Source organism: Cydia fagiglandana, chromosome 14 (genome assembly GCF_963556715.1).
Source record: "Cydia fagiglandana chromosome 14, ilCydFagi1.1, whole genome shotgun sequence".
NCBI lineage: Eukaryota > Metazoa > Arthropoda > Insecta > Lepidoptera > Tortricidae > Cydia > Cydia fagiglandana.
Genome location: NC_085945.1, coordinates 19,501,925 through 19,523,213, shown reverse-complemented (window position 1 = coordinate 19,523,213; position 21,289 = coordinate 19,501,925). Strand labels below are relative to the sequence as shown.

The following is a 21,289-nucleotide window of genomic DNA, read 5'->3' as shown; positions in this document are numbered from 1 at the left end:
TGCCAAATGTGACAAGGGGGGGGGGGGAGGGGTCAAAAAACCTAGAAATTAGTGTGACGTAATTAATGGATGACCCCTTAAAGAGCCTGATAAAAACTGCACGCTTGCTTCTGTGGAGTTCTTTCTAATGCTAAAAAAAAACGAACTATAGGAGATGTAAAGGGAAGAAGATTAAGGTAATTACTCTTATGGCTCTACAAATAAGATCGTATCAGATATTTTTACGGCCTTCGGTGTGTTACATATTATTGCAGGTGACTGTACCACTGACTCGTGTTGTAAGGTTCAATCAGAATGGGGGAGTGCGAAATGATACACAGTTTCCAATAAATGGTATTTATTTCTAATTCAATAATGTTTATACGCCGATAAAGAGATTACTTATTCAAATGCGAGCCCTCGCGCTCTCAAGATGCAGCTCTCTCCTCGTCCAACATAGGTTGTGTTGTGAGGCTCACTACAAACACGACATTATGTCCTTTCATTTTATATACAAATGTTTACACAATGTTGTGTATACCTACTTGGTCAGAAAAATGAATTCCCAATCCCAACGTAGGTTTCATCTGAATCAGACTGGGTACGTATTTGTCTCATGTTATTATCATTCGGAAACATAAAACACAAACGTAAGAACACTCAACATCAACATCCGTATGACCTGTTAATCACTGAATAATAAATATTGAACCTAATTAATAACATTTCAAATAAATAAACGAAAAATTATTTATATCCCATGATAAAATCCTCTACCTCTTAATCGGTCACTATGGCATGTGTATCCAAACTACGGCTCGCGGGCCGGTACTTATGGTCTTCGGAAAGGCAGCAGAGACCCCATACGACATTGTGTAAAACGTTTGTCTGTACAAAAAGGACGAACATCTCTAGTCTCCCACACACACACACGGCCGCTGCGACGTTATACAAACGATTCTAACACAGAGAGCGTCCACATATCACGTTCAATCTTACAAAAATAACTCTCACCTCCACGACACTCTTCTAGCGTAAAGTAACCGTTAACTTAACTCCGAACAAGAAAATATAACTAAGAAATAAATAGCCACTCTCGAAAGTATCATTTGATTTCTGATAAAAAATAAAACTAAGTGTAACTTAAAATGAATTGTGAAAAATATTGGTACCTAGTAGGAATCAAGATATACAGCTAACAAGTGCTATAATCATAAAATTATTAATATACATTCCAGATCATAACAACTTAAACAGCCGAGCGAAATGCACTACTGTTAAACGATACTGTTTATAATCAACGTAGAGTTTTCATTCCTTTTTAACCATTTAAGGAACGAAACGTTTTGTCGCCGATAAGCAATATAATAGTGATAATGCAAATCGTCGCTCGAGCAAAACTCACTCAAAACTTAACCAACACTAAAGAGATTCACACACTGACACCGCGATCTACCGCCGCCGCCGCGCGCCGCGCCGAGTCCAGAGGGGAAGGTATGCCACAGTAAGCTGTTTGTAACACTGTCCCATCTGCACAAAACGCGCGCAAACACACCTGCAATAATATGTTGCTCTTCGAAGGCTGCAAAAATACGTGACACGCAAGAGCGCCATAAGAATGGCTCTACAAATAAAGTCGAGCCAGATATTTTTTCGGCTTCCGTTGTGTAACATATTATTGCAGGTGACAGTACGCTAGAGCCAGTCACACCAACTAAAATTAGCGGACTGATCAACGTCAGCCAGGAGTGAATTATGAAACTTCCCATACAATAACATTTAGCGAGCGCTCTAGCCTCTGATGGTGACAGCCGGTTTTGTGCGACCGACCCTTACACCTCCACCGGCCGATCGCGGTGTCAGTATGGAAGCAGCCTAACGGGCCATACACACATTCTGGTTCTATCTTATCAAGCATCTATTTTTTTCTAAGCCCGGGACTCCGGGGACACATTAAAGTTCTGCACTAAATTTTTAATAAAATCCGGAAATAAGATTTTAGTGTCCTTATTATTTTTGGGTACAGATATATGTTTTTAGCTTTAAACATGTGCATGACCCGTGCAAAATATCTCTCGTAGCACTCGACTCGAGTCCACTCGATCTACAACAACACGCACGTAACGTCCATCCACAACAAGAGACAATAGAAAGTATTCAATAAATACACAACGGAATACTAACACCCGTGATATAGTCCAGCTTCAAGTGTAACAGCTGAGGTAGATGGCGCCATACAGCCTTACATTACATTATGCAATAACTTTTTTGTCAAGCGTTAAAGTTCGACAATCCAGTTCACCAGCAACCATATGTCGCAGTACACCATTTACTTCAGCTGTCTTTGCGGCTCCAGTATTCTGCGCAGTTCAACACTAGTCAGTATTCCTTTGCGTAGGATATAAAGTATTCGTCATATAAATATATAAAGACATGAGCTACGCTACGCTATGTACAGAACAGCCCGCGCGGGGAACGTAACGGAAGATCGCGGCGCGCCATCTATTTTCTACAAACAATCTTGAATATTTTAAAATATTTTTCGTTACTGTTTATTTTAAAAACAGTTTTCATTCGGTTGACAAAAACAAAATGTTTCACCATTTTACTTATCGTTTGGCGGCCTCAGATCAAAACATGTTACGAAAAATCCAATTTAGATTTTTCCAAAATAATGATTCAAAATACAATGCAATAGAAGGATTAGAAGGCTCCTTAGGCCCCTAGGCGGGTGAAAGCTACATACATATAGATGAAATATTATTAAAGGTTTTGAAAGATGACTTCCGATATTAGTGTAAGTAATATAATTATACAAATACATTGTGATTGGCAACCTTCAACAGGCGCGCCACGCGAGCACGGAAGGGTGGTGTTCCATCTGTTCAATATCTTGGTCCAATGTGTATTTTCACCTCATATTTTGCTTAATGAGAGAGTGAGACGCAATGCACACTGGACAAAGAAAGTGGACGTGTGGAATACCACCCTAATTTAGTCAACTAAGGCCTACTTGCACCATTCCACTAACCCGAGGTTAAGCGGTTAAACTATTAACCTAGTATCAAATTGTATGGCTAACCATGGCAACTCCTGGTTTAACCGGACCCCGGGTTAGTGGAATGGTGCGAGTGGGCCTAAGTTCACTAAAGCCGTCTACACACTTGTAAACTTTTCTTACGTAGAGGAACGAATGTATCAATACTCTAAACCGATCATTAATGTACCTTATATATTTGCAATATAGTTTATAAATTGTTAATTGAGAGTGTAGAATAGTACTGGTCAATATTGCTTAAAAAGATGACATTTTCGTCACGACAATATTGCAAACTTATAAATAGAAAGATAGAGACGCAGCTATCCATCAGATATTACTGTTTCATTTTAACTATAATTTCATTTGTCGAATGTTGTCATAGTTTAATACGTTTGTAGAACGAAAGAAGTATCTGCGTTTCAATGTACGGTGTTTACAAGAGTAGAGTCGGGGTAACATTAACATACATCTCTTACGCTACAATGTTTGTCTAGCTCTAGGTAGTATGTACTCTATTATCGATAGATAGTTTATATTCATTAAGTTCGCTCGTGTTTAAGTATTTTATAAATATAAAAGGTTATAAAACTGTTTCGACGCCAGTTTTAAAGTTACTGTAATTCTTTCCGAAAGTACTGTAAATATTTGGCGGGAATTTATCATTTATGAGTTTCATTGTTGGAGCAGTTTTAATTCTTTTTTTATACTTGTTATAAGTCATGGTCGTTATCGTGTAATATCATTGATTTTTATAAAATTTGATATTTATTAATTATTTTACAAGAAACGTTTACTTCTTAGCGTATCGTTTACCACATTTTAGATTATTTTGCAATCGTCAATAGTTAATTACCTAATTGGGTACTGGTGTTTTCGTCTAAATCGGAATTAATAAATTAGTATCACCACTTCAATGCTTTGCCGTCTGTTACAATGTTCACACGCGACGTACACCTGCGCTCTAGAGTCTATAGATATTAAAGCGGGCGAGCGGGGCGAATATGTGAGATTTACGCACTCGCGGTCATGTGTTCCATTACAGTGAATGTTTAGGATGATTGTTGTGTGTAATGTGTTGGTGAAGGCTGGTGGTGTGTCTCGGGCGGGGCGGGGGTGGCGGGGGTGGCGACAGGCGCCGGCGCGGCGTGCAGTCAGTCGCTGCGCTTGCGCTTGGCGGGCGGCTCGCCCTCGCCGCTCCAGTACGCGTACTCGGGCAGCCACTTCTCCAGCGACGCGTCGAAGAACTGCTCCAGCCGCACCGCGTCCTTGTAGATCGAAGACTCCGGCTGCACACACACATTATATATACAACACAGACTTATCAATAATAAAAATAAGGTCGACTCCAGCTCGCGAGGGTCCCGCGCTCCGCCTGCTGACTTTCATTTTTTTTTTACTCCGAAGTCATTTTTATTACTTATTAGGTACACCTTTGTTATTTTATTTTTATTATCAAAATTCATAAAACAAAGATGAGCAATAATAATAATGAGATACAAATATAAGATGTATGTTTACCGGGTTGTAGAGGCGCGCGTTGCGGAACATGAGGCGCACGTCCTGCACGAAGTGCGCCACGTGCGCGTAGCGCGTCGGCGAGCGCGGCTGCAGCTTCATGCGGATCATGTCCAGGCACATCGGCCGCGAGATCTGCACACGCAACCATACAAACCGTACAACACACAACTCAATGCTACATTTATCAAATACGGCAGCTACGCCAACACCATAGGCGTAGCGTTCAATGGGTTAAAATTAAACTTTTTTACACATGTTTGTCCTCGTTTCTACCGAGCTCAGTATAATACGCGCAACCAAACTTCAGTGGAAGACCAAAAACTGAGTAGCAAAAGCAAATCTGGATTGGATAAATGACTAAGTTTGAGTAAGGCCGAACCCGTCAAAATTGCTGGAAACTATTGAACGCAGCCAATCCAAAACTATTGTCGCTTATGACATTACTTGAATTGCTTATCTGTCGAGACTATTAGATCTTAAAATTGATAATTTCATGATGAGGCAGTCATATCATGAAATGGTCAGTTGTGACCACATCTAGAAAAAGTCAAACTATCATTAGCACAGCGGATCGTATGTGAACTTTATTCCAAGGAGGTAAGGACTATAATGGTCAGTGAATGGTGACGGTCTACCTTGCTGTGGTAGTCGTGGTTGAGCTGGGAGACGGGCTCGCGGAAGGGCAGGCTGGGCTCGTACTGGCAGTAGAGCTCGAGCGTGACGCGCTCCATGAGCTTCTGTGATGGTATACCTTGCTGTGGTAGTCGTGGTTGAGCTGGGAGACGGGCTCGCGGAAGGGCAGGCTGGGCTCGTACTGGCAGTAGAGCTCGAGCGTGACGCGCTCCATGAGCTTCTGTGATGGTATACCTTGCTGTGGTAGTCGTGGTTGAGCTGGGAGACGGGCTCGCGGAAGGGCAGGCTGGGCTCGTACTGGCAGTAGAGCTCGAGCGTGACGCGCTCCATGAGCTTCTGTGATGGTATACCTTGTTGTGGTAGTCGTGGTTGAGCTGGGAGACGGGCTCGCGGAAGGGCAGGCTGGGCTCGTACTGGCAGTAGAGCTCGAGCGTGACGCGCTCCATGAGCTTCTGTGATGGTATACCTTGCTGTGGTAGTCGTGGTTGAGCTGGGAGACGGGCTCGCGGAAGGGCAGGCTGGGCTCGTACTGGCAGTAGAGCTCGAGCGTGACGCGCTCCATGAGCTTCTGTGATGGTATACCTTGCTGTGGTAGTCGTGGTTGAGCTGGGAGACGGGCTCGCGGAAGGGCAGGCTGGGCTCGTACTGGCAGTAGAGCTCGAGCGTGACGCGCTCCATGAGCTTCTGTGGTGGTATACCTTGCTGTGGTAGTCGTGGTTGAGCTGGGAGACGGGCTCGCGGAAGGGCAGGCTGGGCTCGTACTGGCAGTAGAGCTCGAGCGTGACGCGCTCCATGAGCTTCTGTGATGGTATACCTTGCTGTGGTAGTCGTGGTTGAGCTGGGAGACGGGCTCGCGGAAGGGCAGGCTGGGCTCGTACTGGCAGTAGAGCTCGAGCGTGACGCGCTCCATGAGCTTCTGTTCCCTGGGGGAGACGGGCTCGCCGGCCGCGCGCGGCTCCTCCGCCAGCTCCGCGAAGTTCACGCACAACAGGCACTGCCATGTCTCCGTCTCGCTGTCGATCAACATATCATGTATGACATCAGAACGACACGTCTGTTTTATCATTGTAAACGCCAAAAGTAATACGAACGTGAATTTCTATACTTTATACAACTGTCACTTTCAAGATCACCTTGTAGCCCCGATGAATACACATCTCATTTAGTAGGTAATGGAATACATCCTAGATGGCACAGTGAAATATTTCAAATATAAAATAGCTTTTAATAAACCTAGGCTGCCCCCTCGTGGCCCTCATAAGCCACTTGAAATTAATCAAAAAGTGTTGCAAAACATAATAAATGAAATTGTTATAGGATGAGACTGAAAATTGGTCCGTCAAGCTGTTGACCACATTGAATCAGTCACTCAACGTACAATGGAGAGAGCTGTGCCTGGTTGAACTAGCTCGTGAAGTGACATTAAGAGGGTGACAGCCCGAAGAAATCATGACTGTTGGAGCATACAAGTTGTAGAGTGGACAAGGAGGACAGACAGCATCATCAGGTTCACTGGAAGGAGCTACGTGAATGCGGACAGTGTAGGACCACGTTGAACAGTGGATCCCTGTTAGCGAGCGTGTGAAGGATGGGCAGGGCACTCACTCGGGCAGCTTCTCGATGGTGGGTATGTGGCAGTACTGGTGGAACACCTTGGGGCACTTGTCGCAGCACATGAGCTCGCCGCCGTCCATGCACACGGCGCACCAGTCCTCGTTGGGGTCCCCGGCGGCGGCCGCGGCCGCGGGCGCCGGCGCCGCTGCAGCGCCTGCGAGGTAACAGTCTTGTACAAAACACTCCTTGGTTGCTCTCAGACGCATCACAGAGCAATAGGCACGGTAAGATCGGCCCGAGGAAGGCTGAGACCGCGCTCCGATGAGGGCTGTAGGAATTAGGGATTAGCGGCCTTTTGCGGCGAAAGCGCGCCGGGTATGAACGCTCCGCACCTCTAATCCTAAATTTACAGCCACGCTTTCTCAATTTGAAATTTTCTGGCTATCATGAAACTGTGATTATGTAAAGTATGTGATGTATAGGAAATGTAGCAGGTATGAGAGGCACCGCACTGACCGGCGGTGTCGGTGGAGGAGTGCACGGCGGGCTCGGCGCGGGGCTGCTCGGGCAGCACCTGCACGCCGTTCGAGTCCAGCTTGTATACTTCATGTAGTATGAGTGTCACTGACCGGCGGTGTCGGTGGAGGAGTGCACGGCGGGCTCGGTGCGGGGCTGCTCGGGCAGCACCTGCACGCCGTTCGAGTCCAGCTTGTATATGTCATGTAGTATGAGTGTCACTGACCGGCGGTGTCGGTGGAGGAGTGCACGGCGGGCTCGGCGCGGGGCTGCTCGGGCAGCACCTGCACGCCGTTCGAGTCCAGCTTGTATATGTCATGTAGTATGAGTGTCACTGACCGGCGGTGTCGGTGGAGGAGTGCACGGCGGGCTCGGCGCGGGGCTGTTCGGGCAGCACCTGCACGCCGTTCGAGTCCAGCTTGTATATGTCATGTAGTATGAGTGTCACTGACCGGCGGTGTCGGTGGAGGAGTGCACGGCGGGCTCGGCGCGGGGCTGCTCGGGCAGCACATGCACGCCGTACGAGTCCAGCTTGTATATGTCATGTAGTATGAGTGTCACTGACCGGCGGTGTCGGTGGAGGAGTGCACGGCGGGCTCGGCGCGGGGCTGCTCGGGCAGCACCTGCACGCCGTTCGAGTCCAGCTTGTATATGTCATGTAGTATGAGTGTCACTGACCGGCGGTGTCGGTGGAGGAGTGCACGGCGGGCTCGGCGCGGGGCTGCTCGGGCAGCACCTGCACGCCGTTCGAGTCTAGCTTGTATATGTCATGTAGTATGAGTGTCACTGACCGGCGGTGTCGGTGGAGGAGTGCACGGCGGGCTCGGCGCGGGGCTGCTCGGGCAGCACCTGCACGCCGTTCGAGTCCAGCTTGTATACTTCATGTAGTATGAGTGTCACTGACCGGCGGTGTCGGTGGAGGAGTGCACGGCGGGCTCGGCGCGGGGCTGCTCGGGCAGCACCTGCACGCCGTTCGAGTCCAGCTTGGCGATGGTGGCCATCAGGTCCTGCACCGATTCCGCGCATACTTTGTCTAGTTCTACGCCGGCGCCACCCTGTTGGACGTACATATTGAACAGAATATAATAAACATTGTAAATAAAACAGGATAACACAAGTAATCTACGTTTTTCTGAATGATAGCCAAACAGCTGAAACTAGTCACAATTTTTTTACAAGTGTAGTTTTCAAAATCAAAATGAATATTCTGTAAATAGGCTTAAGAGGGCGTCGAGGAGGGTAAATTTTCAGATTCTGTCAAATTACCCCATTTCACACACAAACGCAGCTCACGCACACTACCTCAATTTACTGGGACAGGTCAGTGACCCCTAATGTTTTTTTAAAGGTGCTGTTTCGAGTTTAGTGTTAACTACGGACCTTTTTGAGGAATTTAAACTGTCAAAGCTTTCCTTTGTGAGAAGACAGAGAAAAATCACTTTTTATATATAGCTTTCCTTGTTTGTTCATGTCATGTCATAGGTATGTGACGTATTAGGTAATTAATTATTTTCGTTGTTGACTTTTATTTGTATTAAGATAGGTACAAACGGCGATGCTCTTAACTGTCCATCGGTGGACCTTATGCCTTTTGTAATAAGGTTTACGAACTGTCAGTTAACAGTGTGGTCATGGGCGATGGTATGCGGTTTGTAAACATAGTCCGAATTTACCTACTCGAAAAAAGTGGACTATATCTAAAATGATCCCCTCATTAGTTATAGGGCTTGTAATATTTTTTTACAACTAAAGACGCTTATTATATTTCACTTATAACTTAATTGATAATAAGGCTTTAAAAACCTCTAATAAAATTCAGGTACTACATATGTACTACATTTATACTTTTGTAAGTCAGTAAGTGATGCTTATCGGGAAATCAAAGAACTCATAATTACCTATATAAAAATAATTAAATTTACTATTTCGTCTCACGTTCAATAAGGCCCGGGGCCGGGCCTTGTCACCCGCACAGACAGAGGGCCTTTTTAGCCCACGTACAAGTTCAAGAATAACAGGGAATATAGTAAGTATAATTTAGTTTATTTATCTCAATTATACAATTTTCACACAGGTAAAATGTACATACATTTCAGCGTGTAGGTACTTATCATATAACGATCGTTTTTGTTATAAAAAAATATTTATTTATTACACTGTGCTAAACATGAGAACAATATGTTATAATCTAGTTCCTTTTTATCCTATTCAGTTCACATACATTGTTCGTGGGTAATAAGGCCTACAAAATTTCCCTTTAGGCCTTATTATCCTTTATCTCGAATTAATTACGCCTTAAATTTAAAATGGTATACAGGGTGGAAAGATGTCGGGCCCTGGAGGGAGCCTTAAATCCTTAAGCTGGCTCATTTTACTTAAAGGAGACATTCCTTTATTTTTAAAAAGAAACAAAACTGCATTAAAAGTATTTTGCTTTTTTTATTCAATTTGGCTTGTCAAACGAAATCTTAAGTACTAAATATTAGATTTTATGGATATTTTGTACGACAGACGAGTGTAAGACCTAATGTTTCTTGGAGAAATGTTATCATTAACATTAACTGTATCGACTAGTAGAATAAACTTGCGAGTTTTTATTTTTTGGAATTTTTAGTCGGTTCGAGTCCCGGGCGAAGCAAGCGAGTTTTAGAAAATCTTTGAATGCAGTTTTGTTTCTTTTTAAAAATAAGGTATAATTAAGGTAATTTCCCTCCAGGGCCCGACTTATCTTTCCACCCTGTATAGTAAATTAAGGCCTAGATTCATTTGATTGTTGGCATTTTGTTTTATAGTTTCATGTGATCCACGATGACGCGCTGATTTGGTAAATCTAACCTTTAATAACATGGCAATACAAGTCAAGGCACGCGTTTTCGTGAAGGACACGATCTATACTTTGCATTTGTAATAGGTACAAGATTGTAATATAGAGTGTTTGTTACCTAACTTACTAAAACAATCGATTCCAGGTATAAGACAATTTATTCTCAGAAGAATATACATACCTATACAAACTTCACTTTTAGAATTGATTTAAATTGTACTACATCGCAAAAGCTTAGTTTGTGTTTCGTAACGATAATTGTGTTAATTTAATACCTTACCTACCTTACGATGCTCCGCAAACTCCTGCATCTTTTAATACCACTGCCTTTTGTTATCGTTGTAACTTTTGAAAATGTACAGTCTCCCACGAAAACGATCTGATAAACATTTTTAATGTTATAAACCTACAGAGTTGGGATGGCAGTAAGGCTGTCGTTCATACTACTTTATACGGGCCCGACACTATCATGAATGACAAGACTTATCATAACATTCCAACGTTTGGTCCAGTTCGGTCATGAAATTACAAAATCTCCTCAGTGAGGAGGCCTCAAACACTTATCAGTATTTTACAGTACTGCTTACAGCTATTTAATTGTTATTTTAACTACTATTATTGAATGCTGGGCCTTGTTACCCGTCGGGCCTTATATTCCTCACCTAACTTTAACCTTAAATTTCTCTGTTGCGTTTAAGAGGAAAAATAGGAAAAACCTGATTCGTTGTAGTCTAGTTATCTGGCTTTCAAAATCACTCGGTTTTATAGCTTGAGCATCGATTTTTTTATATAAATTTTACTAAACGCTGACACTCGTTCATCTCATTTTAGGTACAACTTTGCATAAGTGTATTTATTATATTGTAAAAGATTTCAGATTTTCAAGGGTGATTCGTTGTAAACACACTCTTTGGGATAATAATGACATTTATTATAATTTTTTTTATCAAGAGATGTGAACGCTAGCGACTAAACGGTGACTGCCTTTTCCGCTGATTTTGCTCGACACAAACGATTTATAAACGGCAACTAAGCCACTAGTATTGGGTTGCCTGTAATCATTTTTCCGTGAATGTACTCGTAAACCTCTATCCGTTAGTATGCGATTCATTAATGGACGCACCATCGGGACACGGTTCTTTAACACGTAATGTTAATAATCAGTGAACATCTTTAATTACGCTCAAATGCTTAAGTTTCAGTACAGGTAAAAGTACATATGAGCTGTACTTTTAATTGTTAGTACAATCGGCATCAAATAGATAGTGACGGCCAAAGTGACCAAATATAGCTATAGGATCTAAATGTGGACGAATAAGGTCAGGTGAAGCATATAAGGCCCACCTTAGGTCTTAGGAACAAAATAAATTCAATGCCTTCCAAAACAGCATTATATAGGAAAAGTATATTTGGAATGGCCCCACAAATTTTTAATAAAATACCGAATGAATTAAGAAATTTAGAGGATATGACAAGTTTTAAAAGTAAAGTTTTTAAATATTTAGTTGACAAAACATATTATAGTGTAAGCGAATTTTTGTTAGACTATAATTAATGGTAACTGTGCACAGCATGTAGTCACAGTCCATTAATGACAAATAATTGTACGCCTTATGGCACAACATAGTGATACAACAGTAATACTATAAGATCTGTACTTATGTACTATTCATACCTATGTTGGACAAATAAACGATTTTGTATTTTGTATTTTTTGTATTTTTGTATTTTGTACCTTTATTTTAACTGAAATAGTTCTATTAATAATCAGGATATTATTAACAAATCAATTCAATATAGATTTCTCATTTGTTCATGTTTCTTCATATACCAAAATAGTTATATAAATATTCCAGCGCTTTTGAAAAATACACGTTTTATAAAAAAAACCGGGCAAATGCGAGTCGGACTCGCGCACGAAGGGTTCCGTACCATAATGCAAAAAAAAAACAAAAAAAAAGCAAAAAAAAAAAACGGTCACCCATCCAAGTACTGACCACTCCCGACGTTGCATAACTTTGGTCTAAAATCACGTTTGTTGTATGGGAGCCCCATTTAAATCTTTATTTTATTCTGTTTTTAGTATTTGTTGTTATAGCGGCAACAGAAATATATCATCTGTGAAAATTTCAACTGTCACTAGCTATCACGGTTCGTGAGATACAGCCTGGTGACAGACAGACGGACGGACGGACGGACAGCGAAGTCTTAGTAATAGGGTCCCGTTTTACCCTTTGGGTACGGAACCCTAAAAACCATACCATGTTGGTTCGGAACCGGGCCTTGTTACTTGCACTGACAGTTGAACACTGACTTGAACAGAAGTTCAAGAATAACAGAAAATAATACCGGGCCTTATTAGCTTTTATCATGAATTAATTTCATCTTCAATTTAAAATGGTCTATAGTAAAATACGGCCTACATGAGTCATGGAAAAACAAATTGTATTTTATTTAGAAAGTACTTATATGTTGTTCATAATCTTCAGTAAGCTGACTTCTAAGAGTCTATCTATTATAATTAATGTAGATTGACAGTTTACTTAGCAAATTGTACTTTTATACCTTTAGGTTTTATGTCCGAAGTATTTCAGCCAATTTGTACTGAAACAAGCATTTGAGCGTAATTAATGATGTTTACTGATTGTTAATCTTAAATATACCTATTATGTAGGGCACTTAAATTATTTTAGCGGACCGAGCGGATATGTATGTTTGTAGACCACTTATTTATTTAAATAATTAAATTGTAATTCATTCAAAAAAAGGTTATTAAATGAGGGATATAGATACCTCACCTACCTTATTACAAAGCATTACAAAAATGTCCAAAGGCCAAAGCCACGCTGATAAGACATAAGACCTCATAAATACCTATAAATAAACGTTCACTGAAAAAACTTTAAGGCATTTCTGATAAGTAATTATTTTTCGTTACTGAGTTATCGTTTTGCACCGAATATCAATGAAATAAAAGCACGTTGTTATTTGATAGATACATTTATATAAACATCGTCACATGAAACCAATATAGGTACTCGTAAACCATACCACTGCGATGGAAATATCGTTCTTTCAACTGATAATATAGCCACAAAAACTCGCTGAGACTGCAGGTCGAGTCTTGGTTTCAATTTCTTGATGATATATCATTGAATTAACTTTCAAAGCACGTGATAGCTCTCAGAATAGCAACAAAACTGGTTGAAACTAAAAATTTTATTGCTGATATTATGTGAACAACATTGCTTCGTCTTCATAAATAAAATTTTAATAATTTATATTGTTTACGTTAAAATGTGAAGAAATTTGTTGATAAATTGTCTATCTAGTATATTGACATTATGTCATATATGTTTTTAAAATGACGTAATATGAATGCCAGCACAAGGAAAATTAATTCCAATAAGATAAAACAAATCTTCAAACTTTTTTAATTTTTAGTGAATTAGGAAGAAACTAATTACGCTGATTTGGTTGTGTTTGTATATATTTTAAATAATTTGTTATATTTTTAAAGTATTATGACTTATGAATAAAAACAAATCAAAATTTTAATGACTCTGGATCTCCGTGTGACATTATTCATTTACCCTATTTATTTTGAACACAGTTTTTCACTGGTATCATCATTCGTATACGGACATGAATTTCTGTCAATATATATGCCAAATTGAACTGTCAATTTGGAAAAAACATGTACGCGTCCGCTTCCAACGGCCCACAGCGGGCATCTGAGGAGAAGGAGAATTTGACAGATATGGCGGATGTATGGAAATTTTACGAAAGTTTACGTTTACGATTGAATTTCTCTGTAGCCTTTAAGAGGAAAAATAGGAAAAGCCTGATTCGTTGTAGTCTAGTTATCTGGCTTTCGAAATCACTCGATTTTGTAGCATGAGCATCGATTTTTTTATACAAATTTTACTAAACGCTGACACTCGTTCATCACGTTTTAGGTACAACTTTGCATGAGTGTATTTATTATATTGTAAAAGATTTCAAATTTTCAAGGGTGATTCGTTGTAAACACACTCTTTGGGATAATAATGATATTTATTATATTTTTTTTTATCAAGCGATGTGGACGCTAGCGACTAAACGGTGACTGCCTTTTTCGCTGATTTTGCACGACGCAGTCTTAAGCTAACTCTTTTATTATATTGTTTACTATAAAATTTTTAGAGACCTTCGTGTTCCTAAATTATATATGTTACGTACAGGACGTTTCTGTAAATCAAAAATTTTATTAATGTCATCAGCTTTGCCCCATAATAAAATGCCGTAAGACATGACGCTATGGAAGTATCCAAAATACACCAGTGCTGTCTCGACATCTGCAAGTTGACGGATTCTTTTAACTGCGTATGCTGCTGAACTTAATCTAGCTACCAGTCTACGAGCATTCCATGAAATTGGCTACCGTTTGTCCCGTACAAACGCGAATTTTCTGAAGATTTGCAGGTAAGATGAGTTTCCTTTTTTATGACAAATGGTCAAAAATATGCACAGAAAAATAACAGCCTGCTTTAAATTCCGAAAAAATGTCGCAACAATGGAAATAAAATGCGTTTGTACGGGACAGCCCGTAGATTACTCCTGTAGAAATGTGCGTACCCCACTGTAATTTTGAATCCAAGGTTAAGTAAACTGCTTTTGTTTTTAAAATCTAACATGTCTTCTTTTAAAATAACCTGTGCATTAGGCAAAGAGAATCTAACACACTGGCTTTGAGAAGTAAATTATTAGTAGTGATCCAATGAACTGAATGAAGGACAATACATCATTTATTTATTTCATTTCAATCACTCTGTTTCCTTGTTACTTTAAATATAATAGATGTATCATCAGCAAAGAGTCACATGCATGCTTTATGCTTTTCATTAACTATATAAGGCAAATCGTTTATTTATATGAGAAACAAGAATGAGCCAAGAATAGATCCTCGGGGGACAATTCACGATATATTACATGATTTTTACTTTCCCGCTCGGGTTAGAAAATTGATACTTTCTATCTATGGCCGTGTTTTTCCACAAAAAAAAAAATATTTGAGGTTATAAAACCGTGTTTTGTCAGGAGAAGCGGTACTAACGTTGAGACTGGGGCTGGGAGTCTTGGGGTTGGTGGAGGTGACGGCGGGCGGCGGCGCGGCGCGCGCGCGGCCCAGCGTGATCTTGAAGTCCGCGCCCGCGCCCGCGCCGCCCGCACCAGGCGAGCCCGAGCCCAGCGACATCCCTGTCGACGTGTCGAACCCACCTGTGGAACACGTGTCGTATCATTTACAATCATAATTCCCATCTCAATTTTATAGCCGGGATACTGAGTGGCGGGCCGATTGCCGCTTTTTGTCCACCCGTTTATTTACTTTTATCCCCCGTTTATGAACTTTGGTCGGTACTGTCGATGTATGGATTGAGCGGCCATCTCATTCAGGCACTGAAATCGCTCTATGAGGATTCCAGTGCTTGTGTGAGAGTAAACGGATAGTACACTGAGTGGTTTAGCATCGAGAAGGGTGTTAGGCAGGGATGTGTAGCGTCACCGTGGCTGTTTAATCTGTTCATGGATAGTAGTTTGCATGATTTGAAAAATGATGAATGTGGGCTGAGAATGAGTGGGTTGTTCGTCAAATGTCTTCTTTACGCTGATGACCTGGTATTGCTAGCGTCATCGGGTGATGAGTTGCAGGAGATGGTGACTAGAATGCATGGGTCTTTTGAAAGGAAAGGAATGAAAATAAATGTAAACAAGACGAAAGTAATGGTATTTGAAAAGGAAGAAAATATGACAAACTGTGAAATTTAGATTGGTCAAGAAAGACTGGAACAAGTGAAAGAGTTTATGTATTTGGGAACCTTGTTCACTAGGGACGGTAAGCATGATAAAAACATTGAAAGGAGAGTGAATGCTGGGAATCGTGTGAATGGGGCACTTAACGCTTTTATGAGCAGCCAGAAGGTGTCGCAAAAAGCACGGTTGGCTGTTCATAGAGGGGTGTTGGTGCCTACACTTATGTATGGTAGCGAAAGTTGGGTATGGCAGAAGAGGCATCAGAGCCAAGTGAATGCAGTGGAAATGAGAGCGTTGAGAAGTGTGTGTGGTGTGAGATTGCAAGATAGAATTAGGAACAGTGTGATAAGGGAAAAGTGTGGACTGGATGTAGATGTAGTGACAAAAATTGAGAAAGGTATGTTGAGATGGTTTGGACATGTGGAAAGAATGACTGAAAGAAGGCTGACAAAGAGAGTGTATGAAGGAGAAGTGGAAGTGGGAGTTGGAAGGGACTTTCTCTGATCAGATCGGGGAAATCCTGAAGAAAGGCCAGGTCAAGAGCACCCTAAACCGGCGAGCGTGTATGAGGAATGTTATGAATGTGAAGGAAGCGAAAGAGGTATATGTCAGGATCGTAGCAAGTGGAAATCCGTGGTCTCTGCCTACCCCTCCGGGAAATAGGCGTGATTATATGTATGTATGTATGTTTATTTACTGTAGTACAAAATCGATACAGGAGGCGCGGTCACTTAAAAAAACTTATTAACCATAATGACGACTCACTTTTGAATTTTTATGAAAGTAATCGTTTTTGAGGTTTTCAGGGCTATCGATACTGACCGTCGACGAGCCGCCGCGGGACGTGCCACTCGGCGGAGCGGGTCGGCGCGATCCGACACTAGAGAACAATAGTGATAGTAGTAGTAACGTAGGTTTCCAGATAGAATACTGACCATTGACGAGCCCCTGCTGCGGGATGTGCCACTTGGCGGGTTGCGGCGCGGCCTGCGGCGGGGTGTGCGGCGCGTGCGGCGCGGGGGAGGGGGTGCGCGGCCCGCCCGAGCGCCGCCCCCCCGCGCCGCCGCCGCCGCCCGCCGCCGCCGCCGCCGCGTATGCGCTGTTCGCGTACGCGCCCATCACTACATAACAGACGAAACGTCGACGACTATGTAAGTTTACTCTATAGATACAAGTTGTACAGAAATGGCAGAAGGTAACGTCATATTTGCTACGAGAATTAATAATTTTCAATACGATTCGGAATCGGCTAAGCTACCTTGCAGGCTCATTTTAACGATGCCAGCTTTAACGATACAATTTTAAACAGGTCGGGAATCTCAGTAGTACATGATTAATAAAAAGTGGGTAGTTACGACTCACTCTGCTGATAATGGTGCATGGCGGGATGCGACTGCAGGGGCGAGCGCGCCGCGCCGCGCCCCGACCCTTGATTCAGGAGTCCGCGTAAATTCAGCTCGCTCATACCTGTCATACACAACAATATACGTATACGGTTTAGCCCGGGTCGTAACGTTCGAGCCCCGTCAATCCACACGGTTTTTTGGGGCTTTTACAACTAGTAAAATGTCGTTATCTAAAATAGTAAAAGATACCGCAGCGATACGCACCGTGCAGGTGGTGGGGGTGCGTGGTGGAGGTGACGTGCGCGTGGCGCAGCGGCGTGTGCTGCAGCTGGTGCTGGTGCTGGTGCTGGTGCTGGTGCGGCGCGAGCGGGCGCGCGCGCAGCGAGGCCAGCGCCGCCATGTAGCCGCCCGCGCCCGCGCCCGCGCCGCCCATGCCCGCGCCCGCGTACGACTGCTGTGGAAATGTCACTATGTAGAGGGATCATCCCTGATGTCGACAATCTAAGGGCCAGTTGCACCAACCACATTTGACAGACTGATCAACGTCAGCCGGCGCGCCCCGGCGCTTTCCTATGAAACTTTCCATACATAAAAATTTAGCGAACTCTTTAACGATACGAACAGTTTGGTGCAACCGACCCTAAGTCGCCTATATGTATTTGCCTCTCTTACACGATACGAAACCGTACGAAACGTAGATACTTAAGGTTGAGACGCCATTTAATTACTATGCAAGTTAAGATCGTAACATGGTCATGCAAATAAGTAAACTACAATAAACTGTGATAAATAAAATTCAGAATTTAAAATGAGTATGAGTATTAGACGTTAGGCGGTCAAAAGATCAAATAAAGCTATAATAAACGCAAATGACAAATCTAACACGTACGAAATAGTATTTTTTCTACTCCCGTACTTTTATTTGTCATTTAAAGGGTCGTGCACACACCTTTAAAACCCTACCTTATAGTTGTCAAGACAAGTCTTTAGTCTATTCCCCAAAAAAAGAATTTGTGCATACACGCAGTATCTTTTTGGCAATTTTACGATACTTCGTGTAATAACCCCTTAAAAAATATTGAATGAAATACAGTGTTGCCAACCTTATTTTATATGTCATCTCTGACAAATACCATACTGCGGACCTTTGAGCCGGGTACGATTCAGGGTGGTTTATTTTAGATTATTTAATAATTTATGTATTGTGCTGTGTTTATTTGTAGTTTTAGTATATAAGTTAGTTTATAGGTATTTATTGTAATGTGATTGCTTGACATGTTTTTACTTGTACATGACATGACGATCCTTATTAAATAAAATTTGATTACTTAATACCATACTGAAACGTGCTATTTTGAAGGGGTTAAATAAAATCGTAAGCTCCGGCTTGTTCAAAGAAAGCTATAGCACGTTAGCACAAAAAAATGAAATTAAATACTTAGTAAAAATGTGGTGTCTAAAACGCTTGCTGGAGGAACCTATTTTGGGAGTTCAAGAAAAGGTGAACACAAATTATATTAAAGAAACTTTATTTAAGCCTAAATTTCTTGCCAGTGGTAAGTTGGTAATTTAATCCTAACCTGCGACTTCTGTGTGAACCTTTCACTCGATTTGACGACACCTAATGGTAGAACTTAGCTCAGTGGACAGCTGGGCCGCTTAACAGGTCCAGAATAAAGCTTCACACAGAATTCTACTTATTTTAAGAACTAATTTATTTTTATACTAAATACTATGTACCAGGATTTTCAAATGTCTTTATCTTACTTTAGTGGTTGCTCAAAATTCTAAATTTACTCTAAACTTTGCAGCTGGCGCTGATGCCCTACTAAATTAAATCATGGAAAGGACCGACCTCAGAATTTAAACGTTCCTCAGATGCAGCGGGGTGACAGGCTGCTTACCCCGGTGAAGCTAGATGCTGAGCGGAGACGTAGAGCCCAGGGGCCGCGCACGTGGTACCAAAATGACGTGGCAGAGGCAGATGGCGTGCTTAAATTCCTCGCTCCAGGAGGTCTCCGAAACTAAATCGACTTCTATGATTTTTGAAGCTTTTAATAAATTACTCAATGAATGAAATAAATGAATCATTGAATAAATCAATGAATGAATCCCGGCTCCGCACTGGAAGCTGCTAAGACTTCTGGCGGAGCGCTCCCTTCCCTCGAGCAGGAGTCTCTTCAGTGGAGCTTCCGAAGGACTCAAGCCGTTTCCATCTTTCAGACCACCATGCCGAAAGTGTGGTCTTCCCACAAATTGGGCTCTTGCGAGCAAGTGTCCCCAGAGGGGTTCCCAAATCAAATGTCCATATCTTTCTCGAATGATCTCCAATATGGAGTCCCTGAGAGCCCTAACAAAAGGTAGGGTGGCAGTCCCTTGAAGACACAAATCCTCCGAAAATTCTGTCTGAATTATTTAGACAATTTCACTCTTGAGCCTAAGAAATATATTTTTATCATTAAATCTAATATTGTTTCATTCCAGAGCCACTTTGTAAGTCTGTAATTTCTATGTTTTGTTTTACATCAAAATTGTCTTTTATCTAATAAATCATACCTACTTCATACAAAGTTTTCCTGGAGTGACAACATAAATATCTCAAGTTTTAATTATTTTTAGTCATATGACAACCCCGACAACAGATAAGCATCGAGAGGTGCATCCGAAAATTGTTAATGAAGACGCCACGAGTATTTTTTGACTCAGTTAAACAACGTTGCATACAATACTTTTTCTACGACAAATCACTTTGAAATAAAATTATACATTTAACGAATATTTTTCATTCAAGAAATAGCAAAGAATGAAAGGTGCGGGCGGGAAAAATTAATGAAATAAAAAAATAACATGTCTATGGTTCACTCATCTGTCAAAGATGACAATTAAAATTAAGTTGGCAACAATGTATTTCATACAATATTTTTTAATTGGTGATTACACGAAGTATCGTAAAAGTGCCAAAAAGATACTGCGTGTATGCACAAATACTTTTTTGGGAATAGACTAAAGACTTGTCTTGACTACTATAAGATAGGGATTTAAAGGTATGTGCACAACCCTTTAAATGACAAATAAAAGTACGGGAGTAGAAAAATTATTGAACAAGGTAACTAGTCATGCTGACTCATATTTTTTGGATCTTACCAATAAATTAAATAATAATGGAAGAAAAACATTTCGTAATTAGCTAAAACATTACCAAATACTTTCTAGTCAAGAAAATAGTTAAAACATGCATTGTAAATTGTACATCTATATATGTATATAACATCGAGACGACTAGCGGGTGTTTCTACAACCGTTTAGTGTCGGGGTGGACCACAGCAAGTGGGGGTTGACTGCAGAAACACCCGGGACTGACCTGGTAGCGAGCCAATGTCTGAGACATGAAATATTAATACCCTATTATTTCTATTTAAATTATGTAAAAATTGATGCTCGTGTTGAGGATATTTAGCGATGACTATGTTAATTTGTTATGAGTAGTTTTTAACTACCTATACTGTAGCTATAATTATGTAAGTTTTGTGTTGAATGATAACGGGTGATAATTTGTGACCTGGCTGTAAATAGAGTTGAATATGAACACAGGGAACATATTGCATAAACAATATGTACTGACATTATATTAGTTATGGATCAGCCAAATGAAAGGTGTAAGTATAAGTGCAGGTGTTCACAAATATCTGAACACGCCTCTATTGTCAGGGCGTTAGAGTGCGTGTTCAGATATTGTGAACACCTTGGCCGCTCCGATATATTTGATGACGACTGTACCTACCTTCATTTCATACCTATATGATTAGTTAAAGCAAAGGTGACAGCGTGTGTATGGTGTATGGTGTATTGGTTGGTGGTCGGTGTTACCTGGTGCATGGCGGCGGCGTGGTGCAGCGCGGCGCTGACGGCGGCGGGCTGCGCGGCGTGGGGGGGAGGCTGCGCGGGGTGGGGGGGAGGCTGCGCGGCGGGCGCGGGGGGGTGGTAGGGGCCCTGCGCCGCCGCGCCGCCGCCGTCCACCTTGCCGTCCACCACTATGGCCCCGATCGAAGACAGCACTGCACAACAAAAACACCACACCTTATATCA

The 21,289-nt window shown here is 41.7% G+C and overlaps 1 protein-coding gene across 1 annotated transcript in view; it reads right to left on the bottom strand.

The window, feature by feature from the left end:
• Positions 1-320: 320 nt before the first annotated feature.
• The window catches only part of LOC134670481 (E3 ubiquitin-protein ligase TRIM33), a 34,985-nt gene continuing 14,016 nt past the window's right edge, over positions 321-21,289 (bottom strand). The window contains exons 10-24 of the mRNA XM_063528307.1: positions 21,071-21,258; positions 17,468-17,657; positions 17,220-17,324; positions 16,793-16,978; positions 15,160-15,323; positions 8,145-8,295; positions 7,919-8,089; positions 7,693-7,863; positions 7,467-7,637; positions 7,241-7,411; positions 6,776-6,938; positions 5,637-6,183; positions 5,173-5,595; positions 4,538-4,669; positions 321-4,305 (exon numbers count right to left, since the gene is read on the bottom strand). Of these exons, the coding sequence (XP_063384377.1) occupies positions 4,171-4,305; positions 4,538-4,669; positions 5,173-5,595; positions 5,637-6,183; positions 6,776-6,938; positions 7,241-7,411; positions 7,467-7,637; positions 7,693-7,863; positions 7,919-8,089; positions 8,145-8,295; positions 15,160-15,323; positions 16,793-16,978; positions 17,220-17,324; positions 17,468-17,657; positions 21,071-21,258 (3,068 nt within the window). The 3' untranslated portion in view covers positions 321-4,170. The remainder of the gene's footprint in view (positions 4,306-4,537; positions 4,670-5,172; positions 5,596-5,636; positions 6,184-6,775; positions 6,939-7,240; positions 7,412-7,466; positions 7,638-7,692; positions 7,864-7,918; positions 8,090-8,144; positions 8,296-15,159; positions 15,324-16,792; positions 16,979-17,219; positions 17,325-17,467; positions 17,658-21,070; positions 21,259-21,289) is intronic.